This window comes from Apium graveolens, chromosome 7 (genome assembly GCF_009905375.1).
Source record: "Apium graveolens cultivar Ventura chromosome 7, ASM990537v1, whole genome shotgun sequence".
NCBI classification, from domain to species: domain Eukaryota; kingdom Viridiplantae; phylum Streptophyta; class Magnoliopsida; order Apiales; family Apiaceae; genus Apium; species Apium graveolens.
In genome coordinates, this window is record NC_133653.1 from 195900535 (window position 1) to 195910582 (window position 10048).

The 10048-nt window shown below is 36.9% G+C and overlaps 2 protein-coding genes across 3 annotated transcripts; one reads left to right on the top strand and one right to left on the bottom strand.

Moving 5' to 3' along the window:
- Positions 1-560: 560 nt before the first annotated feature.
- Positions 561-1794, top strand: LOC141672834 (uncharacterized). The gene has a single exon (XM_074479516.1). The coding sequence runs from the start codon at positions 717-719 to the stop codon at positions 1497-1499; it is 783 nt and encodes a 260-aa protein (XP_074335617.1). The 5' UTR covers positions 561-716; the 3' UTR covers positions 1500-1794.
- A 1322-nt stretch (positions 1795-3116) lies between these two features.
- On the bottom strand, positions 3117-5156 carry LOC141670628 (gibberellin receptor GID1C-like). Of its 2 annotated transcripts, none has more exons than XM_074476568.1 (2): positions 4962-5156; positions 3117-4342 (listed from the first exon to the last, which is right to left on the bottom strand). In XM_074476568.1, exons 1-2 carry the CDS (start codon positions 5001-5003, stop codon positions 3356-3358), a joined length of 1029 nt encoding a protein of 342 aa, XP_074332669.1. In that variant the 5' UTR covers positions 5004-5156; the 3' UTR covers positions 3117-3355. The 2 variants fall into 2 exon arrangements, with proteins under 2 accessions (XP_074332669.1, XP_074332670.1); XM_074476569.1 differs by lacking the exon at positions 4962-5156 and adding an exon at positions 4686-4806.
- Positions 5157-10048: the final 4892 nt, after the last annotated feature.

Sequence of the window (10048 nt, forward strand, 5' to 3'; positions counted from 1 at the left end):
AAACTTGTATTGTTTCCTCAACAACCGCTTCTCACAGCATGCCATAGTGACAGGACGCGTCCTAAGCAGGACGGGCGCGTCCTCTAGCTTCCATTTCCAAAAGACCACATTCGCCAAATACTTTCACCATGGTGGACGCGTCCACAACGCTTGGGCGCGTTCCACCGTAATCATGCGCTCCCAAACTTCCCTATTATTAGACCATCTTCCATAAAACATCTCCTCTAGATTGGGCGCGTCCTCTCTGTCTGGACGCGTCCTCACCTTCTACAACGCAATATCGGGTTTGACTGTACTTAATCCGCATTTAACCCCAATCAATTCAATACCAAATTACGGGTATAACAAGTTTCTTGTCAGATTTTTTGTAATTTAAATTCATATGACGTGAGTGCAGTTATAGATTGTGCGTCTAGTGATTAATATATTGCATGTTTAGAGGTTGATATAACGCAAATGTGATTTGAAAATTAACCAAAACGCATAGGCTAAGATTGCTTGATAAATGTATTAAAAAACTGTAGTGCTCGAACTACAAAGTCTCCCCTCAGCTAACACCTCGAATAATCGGGTTAGCACATCAACTTGTCGCCCAACACCCTAGTTAAATTCGAGCATCTACTCATGGGTATGTAAGGGGTATGTCTCAAGTGAGCCACCCGAGTTAGGTCTATATATACCTCTTAGAGGCAGCAAGCTTCACACCACATTTCATAATGATCAATTTTTGCAAAAAGAGTTTCAACACAATATTCAATACTGCATCCACTGCTTTTTCTACTCGAGGAGAAGACTCCTCCGCCTATCGCCACCGTATTACTCCACTTCCGGTCTTTTACTGTGACACCGGATTGAATTCCCTCATAATTACTGGCAAGATTCCAAAATCTAACAGTGTTACTGTATCATCGCTAGTCAATAGTCCAGTAAAAAGTGATCAAAACGAAACTGGACTTAAAGTTGTCAACAGCGGCGACACAGACAGATTGGCTTCGTGTACAGAGAGCTTAGGATTCGAGAGCTGTAATGAGAGAAGCATAAACAATAATATCTATCGCTCCGAGAAATTGAGGGCTAATGGAAAATCGAGTAAAGTCGATAAGAACAAGGTAGTGAAGAGCAAGTCATTTCCACCGCTATTGTCATCATTCAATGGCAATGGTAAGCCAACGTTTTTTCTCCGTCCAGTGAGGAACAACGGACGGTTGAAACTTACTGAGGTGAAGATTAATAGGCCGGAGACGCTACGTGCTTGTAGAGAAGATGGACGACTGAGATTGCATCTTGTGGAATCAGATTATACAAACGATGATGTGATCACTAGTACTGCTTATGTGGTTGGAGACAAATTAGGCGATGACATGGACAAACAAATTGTGGAGGAGTTGAAGTTTCCGGAGATTATAGGAGGTGGAGAAGATTGTCAGTGGCTTCACGAGATGGCCAAAAACCAGCAGCAGCAGCAGCATAACATGCAGGGATGGGGAGCAATGTTTTAGCATCAGGTGAAAAGTCAATGAGGTCCGTTAGAGGTCAGAAGAGGCAGCGGAGTTATCAAAGTTGTTATTTGAGAGAAAATCAGACAGAGAAATAAGTGAGGGCTAGAGTTATCTCAAGTATTAGCTATATTTAGTATGTTTTGTTGTAGTATGCAATGGCCGAACCAGGTAGCAGCTAACTAATGCTGAAACTTGGAGTTCTGTTGATCTAGGATCAACGATCAGTCGAAATACTATTGTTGAATATTTCCAAGTCATGATTTCAGCACAGGGATTAGTATGTCCTTCTCCTGTACAGACCTATTTTCTTTGCTAGTTATCAATTGTATGTTTTATTTGTTTAAAATACTTGACATCACGGTCACTAACTTCAGTAACTCAAATTTAAAACTCAAGTTAATCTAAAATTGTTTTATTCTAGTTGCAGACTTCAGTAATGCGAGGACTACGTATTATTTGATTTCATAATGTTAGAAACGGAACCACCAAAGTTTTATAATTTGCAGTATAGTTGATATCATGAGAAGTTTTGCAATATTATAACACAAATAACTGAATTGGACGGCTGGACCATCAATTATAAACCTGCAGTTGCAGGTATAGCAAAACAGAAGAGAGATAAAGGTCAGAAGAGAAGTCTCCAGATGATATCGAAGTTTGTGTTGATAATGATGTAAAAATAGCAATTTAAATATCGACACCTATTGTTTCTGCAGAAGACTTGGTTAAGCGGTACAAGATTCTTTCGAAGTCTTACTATCACACTTTTAGGTTTTAGATGTAATGGTTACTTAATAGAATATCAGAACTAGGTATATGGAGGACTCATGCCATCTCCATTTATTGAATTTAAATTTAAATTTAAATATTTATTATTATTATTGATATTAGAATTGGTTATATTTATTGTTATTGTCATTGTCATCGTAGCCAAAACTATCGTACGATTGGGGGAAATATTGAAGAGTATAAGATCTATTCGATACTTCTTCTACCACCTTAAGGTTTTAGAGCGAATTTTAGGAATTATGGATCAGAATCCGTTACAAAGTTGAGGGGATTTGTGAATATAGGCATGTCCTTGGAGTGTTATTTGTTGCGAATGTTCTTACAAACATATAAGTGAAATGCGACTGATCTGGTCATACATTTCGTTTAAACAGAAGATGAACTGCGCTCTAGTTATATATTGAGCATAAAGTCTTGATCGTTTCCAAAGGCCACAAGTTACAAGTCTCAGTGTCTGCATTACATAATTTCACAGAATTTTGCAGTTTCATTGAAAAGAAAGAATGAAAGATGGACTCGGCAAAAAAATCATCTGAGGCCGTGCCTTCTGTCACACAAATTTAACAAGCTTAATTACTCTTGCATACATACCGAGTCCTCTGTCACACATTTAACAAATGTTATTACTCTTGCATACATACTTCTGCGAGCCAATGATGCATATTATAACACACCAAAATAGAGTAACCAATTGCGATTAAGCAAGTACCAGATTGCAACACCAGCCTCTTTCACAGCAAATCCTTTGCAAATGAAACTCAAATACTGCTGTACTAGCAAAGAGCTCCCTTTTTCGTTCTTATGTAAAATTTATTGCAAGGAAGAAAGTAAAAAACCAGAAATATTTTGCAAAGTGTTTAGAACCAAACATATTTATACAATCTATAACTTAATACATAGTCAATAGAAATGAACTCTAAAAGGCCTTTTATAGAAACCTTACACAGACCACCACATGATAGTTGATGCCTCCGCAATCTGCATCCACATATGCCAAAGCAAACCTGTACAGAATATATCCAACATAAGAACCACCGACTACACTAGCTACCTCTTCTTTACACTACTCAAGAAGTCACAAAATTCTTAATCTCCTCCATCACAGTAAAGTAATTGTCATTGTTGGGCAACAAATAAAACCCAACCGTTGCCATCTCCAAATATACAAGTTTAACCTTACAGCCTGCCTTCTCAAGTCCTTCAGCATAAGCAACCTGTGAGTCCCGAATAAGGTTCAATCCAGCAACGATGACAAGACTGCGAGGAAATTTTTTTCCCTCTATACTAATACCCTTGGGACCAAATGGATTGCATGCTGGATGATCCCGGTCTTCTTCGGGAAGAAAGGCTCTCCAATACCAATCACGATCTTGAATTGTCACAAAATATTTTCCGTCTAATTGGATTTCTGATTCACTTCGCTCTTCTGCACCGAACATGGGATTAAGCATTATATTTCCCAACACTTCAATTTCTGATCCCATGGCCCTCAAAGCAACATTATGAAGGATATTACCACCAGAGCTATCGCCAGCCAAGTATATATGGACTTTCGAATCCTTCTGACTTGGAAGCCATGTCCTCGAATTAACCCACTCTAGTGCAGTCCATCCATCAACATAAGGACAAGGATAGGGGTATTCTGGAGCACGTCGATAATCTACTGAAATCACAATAGCATCACAAAGGCTAACAAGACGTCTACAAAGAATGTCGTAGATAGAACTATTGGCCGAAGAATGTGCAAAGCTTCCGCCATGAAAGAAGACAATCACAGGAACAACATCAGCGCTTGAAGGTTTATAAAGTTCCGTAAAACTAGGGGAACCCACCTCAGGATCAACTGGTCGATAGACTCGGACAAGGAGGTTGGTTCCACGGTCAATAATGACATCAAAGGAAAAAACACCATCAACAGGATTTGTATTTGATGGGACTTTGCGGTCAAGGAACTCAGCCAGGTGACGGTTGAAGGTCCCATCCTTACGGCGAAGAAGGTTGTATGCCAGCTTTAAATTGGAAATGAGAACCCATGTATTCAGTGGAACCACCATCTGTACATACGAAAAACACATATGAAAAGACAACGGAGAACAACATTCAGCTCTAAATTGTAAACCTTTTTATCTATATTATGTGAACTTTGCAATCTAACTTCCCACTTAGCTTACAAATGTTGATTATAGCATAAACTAAATATAGTTTTAACTTAAAATGAACATGGTCATTAAAACAAGTGATCATAATCAACCATTATAGCTTGGTTGGTAGTCCTCTTTTTTTCGATTCCGAAATCAGTCGAAAGCATCATTATGTGAGTATCTAAAGTTTATGGAAAAGAAGCCTAAATATATATCCTTAAATTCCCATGTACTACAAAACAAGGTTCCAACTTACTGGACAACATAAATTGTATGAAAACTACAAAAGGTTCCAACTTCAATCAACCAATTCCAGAAGTCCAAGATTTTAAAAACTCATTCACAAAATCAGATCTTTACCTGCATATAAATCTTAATTACCTACCAACCAAAACACAAAATTCGCAACACAAATCTTGACATGCATATATCTCTTTGCCAAACGATCCAAACATCAAAATTTGCAACAAAATCAATATTTATAACACATGCAAATACACATACAAAAGAACATAAAGAAGAAACAACAAACCCTGGATTCACTAGGGGTCTCTTCATCATCTCTTTCCGCCATTTTACTGACTACTTTAAGGAAGATGTAAAATATGTGGTCAAAAAATCCAAGATAAAACTGATGCTAAATTTGACACTACTCATATAATTTAATCAGGCATTTATACTGAATCTTGAGCAGCATATGACTGAAGTTCCTATTTTTTTTCATGAAAAAAGTTATATGGAGATTACATTTTTATTGGTGGTGACAAATACATGGATACCAGCTATGTTGTGCCCTCAAAATACTATCAAATATATTATTTTGTAAAGTATAGTTAGAAATATCACTAATTTATTAAAAATGTTCAAAATCATTTAAGTTTTAATAAATATAATGTGTATATTTTGTAATTTGAACAAATATTCAGCAAACTAAATATATTTTGTAAAATAAAATATTTTGTAATGCAGTATTTTCAAGATTTTGAATAAAATAATAAAATTTGTAAAACAAAATTCGTAAAATAATACGTTTTGTAATATTTTTATACAAGATTTCCAATAAAAACAGGGTCTCTATAGAACTTGGACTCTTTTTTCATTTAGAGTGTATGTGACATTGCTGAAAATTGTTTATAAATTTTAAAAGCTATTTTTCGAATTTATTTTTCAAAATAAAACTGTTTGTTAGAGAAATTAAGTCCTCTCGTATTGCTGCAAAAAACTGTTTTTTAGTTTTTGCGGAAGCTGTTGCTGATTTTAATATCAAACTTAATCAAAAATATTATTGTTTTTAAAAAATTTACATTCAATTATATAAATATTAAAAATATTACTAAATCCTCATTTGATTTTTAAAGCAACAGTCGATAAATTTTATAACAGCGCACAAATTTTTAACAAAAATATCAAATACAACCTTAATTATATTTATATGTGTAATATTACCGTCCGTTGCAAAAAATTGATGACAAAGTGGTGCTTCGAAAAGAGAGAGGTATAAAGAGGCGGTGCAATAGAGACACGACAGACTCGGCTACCGTGACCGTGAATCTCGTGATGTAGTTAACCACGGACCCGCTTTTCTAATATCATACCGATTTTATATTTACTATTTACCTTGGTGGGTTTAGAAGACATAATAAAGACAAATTTTTATAATTTTAATTTATTTTAATTAGTCAACACTTTTTAATAGTGGTGATCTTATGCATTCAAAATAACTATATCAATTAAAATATTTCAAATTTATAAATTTTAGTGCACACTAGACAATTTCTTTAAACCTTTCTGTTGACGGAGGAATTTGGTAGCAATAAAGTTTGAGATTTGTCACTGGAAACAAGATCTTTGACGATGGTTTTTCATCGGAAAACGAGAACAGTGTTTGGTGTTTGTGATTATTGATGGCTAAGATTGCTTAGCGTTAGTAGTGGCTCCTTTACGCTCTCGCTTCTCACCCCTTACAATTTGCCTACGTATCCCTATTTATAGGGAATCAAGCCTATGTAATTCTTGGGGAACAAGAAACCTAATGGGCTTAGATCTCTTATCTTGAGGCCCAATAGGAAACCTACCGAAAACCGTCTTCTACTAGTTTTAGGAATGTCCGTCGATGAGGTCCAACTACAAAGGCCCAAGGCTCATCTACGGCTTCGAGACTTCTCGGATAAGGCATCTCCCTGGCCAAGGATAACCTTCCGCTACCAGCTGTTTCTCTAGTCCGTGGACACAGGTATAGCCGTGGTTCACCCTAAATTTTGGACGCATCCTTGTCCCCCGAATAAGGAGCCCCTACCAGATTACAGGACAAGTGATCCCAAGCTTTTGGGTGCAAAGTGCAGGATACTCCAAAGTCTCCCAACGAGGACACCCGTCGTTGACTACAGAGACAAAGCTCCCAAGATACACACCAATGTTTATCCCACATCCCCAATAAGGACACTCATTGACTATAGGAGGAGGCCTTCCGTCTAGGCATACCACTAGAGGTCTCTGACCACGGACACCGCCTTCTTGTAATTGCATTACAGGAAGAAGTTCTTCAATAAAGTACCTACAAAAACTATGTTAGTTATAATAATCTCCACCTTCCTCGAATCGTCCACAGAACTTGTCCAAGTAACCATGCTGAAATCCTTATGCCAACTATTTCTCTTACTTAGGGCGCGCCCTAATTGTCTTCCCCAGGTAAATGACTTGCTCAGAGTATCTCTTAAAGTCCTCTTTTACAAAACAGGGCGCGCCTCCCTCGTCTTATTAGGCGCACCTTCAACATTCAGAGTGTACATTCAGCTAACAACCCTTCAATCAACTAATACATAGGGCACACCATCCCTTACTCAAAGGACGTGCCTATTGCTTTGACAGAAATGAAAGTTTCCTTGTCTTCTCCCTAACTTTAGGCGTGCATATCTCAGCTTTGACCATTCTATCTGATTTTGACCTGAATAATGTTTATACCGATTTTTGAGCATAACAACTACCCCCCAAATTCCATATACTATTGAAAATGGAATTGGAATTTTTACTCGTCTTTCATTAAAATTTGTATAAACTTATGCATTTATCAATATCACCTTACAGGGCGCGCCTTCAACAGGGCGCGTCTTCGGGAAACTTGGGGCTTCCTTTTTAACATTCACTCTTTGATAAATGTTTGATTTTTCAGAAAGGGCGCGCCTTTAAGAGGGCGCGTCTTTGGAATTTCAAACGGTTTTCAAAAACGGTTCCCCTTCTTTTTCGGGAATCGTGACTGACATGATTGACATGATTGACGGTTTATTATATGTCCTTTCATCTATAAATACCAGTCATAATCACTTTTTTTTTACTTTTTACTTCATTCTCTCTCTCTTACTTTACCTTTCCTCCTAAAACTACCACAACGGCGGGAGAAACACTTGTTCAGAACCGGCCTTTTTGTGGCGCCCTCCAAACCCGGGTCAGAAGTTTGGGGCCCACACACACACACCTTATTTATAACCTGCTCATAACAATAATAAAGAGAATAATAATAATATGCAGTGACCCTACTTACCAACTACCACAGATCACAACAGGTTAAAGTATGCACATAAGCCACACACACAGACTTATATTACAAACGCCCAAATCCTAACTATTTAAACTTACAACAGAATATTAAACATTATTACACACTGCACAAACTTAAACTATTCCAAAACCCGTTAGCTAGCTTATTCCGATCAACCTGGAATCCTAGCTCTCGCACTAGATTGGGGATCCTCGCTACCAACCGGTTCCTTCTTAACCGGAAAAGAGTATAAAAAAAAATCGCACAAATGAGCTAACTAGCTCAGCAAGTCACATTGACAATACTGAGAATAAATAATGATCAAGTGAAATGAGTTAAGGTATCAAGTGAACAATGAATAATGATTTAGAATTGTATATTATATTTTCATTTTAAAAATCAAGGTTAGGTTGCTGATCAGTCATGCACTAACCCCGAGTAAGGCACACAACTCTGCTCTAATAGATGATGTCAAAGATTACTGGAGCTAACAATATCATTAGCATCTATGATCTGAGTAGAAGATTAATGAATAGTTATTTTCATTAATCAATTAAGCTTGGGGTCAACCCTAAGTTAGTTGTATTGTTATCTAAATTTGTATTATGTACTTGTAACACTTAAAGTCTGTAAAATGCAAAGGAGCTGACTGAAGTCTTTTTCCTAAAACAGTATCAAGCCTAATGATTCTATCTGGAAGAAGATCAAGAAGATCATGCCTCAGAAGAATTTTGAAGAAGCTTGGAGTTGAATAAATCTGTTTTGGAGAAATATGTTCTAAGTCAAGATCTCTACAAGTCACAGATTTAATGTTATAGAGAAGTCATTCGAGAACTCCAGAATGACTTATCGAGAAGTCATTCAAACTCCAGAGTATACCGACGGATAAGCAATATCTACTCGACGGATGAGCAATATCTACTCGACGGATGAGCAATATCTACTCGACGGATGAGCTATATATCTACTCGATGGATGAACAACATCTACTCGACGGATGAGCAATATCTACTCGACGGATAAGCTATATATCTACTCGATGGATAAGCTATATATTTACTCAACGGATAAGCAATATCCACCGGGAGTAGAGAAGTCAAGAAAGCTACTCGAGAACTCAAAAAGATATCGACAAGTCATTCTTTCACTAGAGAACTCAGAGTTATCGACAAGTTTATATCCATTCGAGAACTCAGAGATATCTACAAGTCCAGTGAAGTTATGAAGACTAGAGATCTCGATGAGCTGAAGACCTCTACAAGCCAAACTCATTAAGGAGTACTAGACATCTCGATAAGCTTTTGTACTTATCGAGATATCAAGTGTTTAAATGAATCAAACCGGAGATCTCGAAGTACAGTCTCAAAGTACAGAATCGCAGATCAGTTTAATATCCAAGATAAACAATCAACAAATAATCCAACAGCTGGATTGACAAGTCTACAAAAAGCAACTTGAAGTGTGTGCAAGATCAATGGCAAAGATTAACTGACAGAGGAAGATTAAAGTAAACATGGTGTAACGCCCTCCAGACCCGGGTATAAGTCTGGGTGTTACGAGCTAATCACCAAACCTGTACAAGCTTATTAATAAATAATAAAGAAATGAAACTAAACCCCTTAACAACTACCAGGACCTTTTTAGGTTGAAGTATAAAATGTTAGGTCACACTTTCACTGTAGAGGGGGTGAATACAGTGTTTATTACAATCAAATCAAACTTCAAGAACTTTTGTAACAGAAAACAAACTTTATTGAAACAATAAACTCTGTTACAATCTGGAACTGTTATCTCTCAGTGATGAACAAAATATCACGAGAGCTGCTAGGGTTACAGTAAATAATATTCTCGATAATGATAACACTTATAGTGTAAACCCTATGTCTGTGTTTATATACTACACAGTTACAAGATAATCGCTAATTGATATTGAATATAATTCTGCTTCCTAATATATATCAATCAGATATCTTCTATTCCAAGTATTCCATTCTTCACGGAATTCCTTCTTCATGCATATCTCTTCTTATGTTTATCTTGATCTTCTTAACTTCAATCAGCTACTGTCCTTATCTGATCGTCCT

What these genes read in the sequence shown, in the direction of transcription:
- LOC141672834 (XM_074479516.1), top strand. Translation starts at nt 717, where the DNA reads ATGATCAATTTTTGCAAAAAGAGTTTCAACACAATATTCAATACTGCA.
- LOC141670628 (XM_074476568.1), bottom strand. Translation starts at nt 5,003, where the DNA reads ATGGCGGAAAGAGATGATGAAGAGACCCCTAGTGAATCCAGG. An exon ending in AGACCCCTAGTGAATCCAGG is followed by an intron (nt 4,343 to 4,961) that starts GTTTGTTGTTTC and finishes TCGTATGTACAG; the next exon opens with ATGGTGGTTCCACTGAATAC.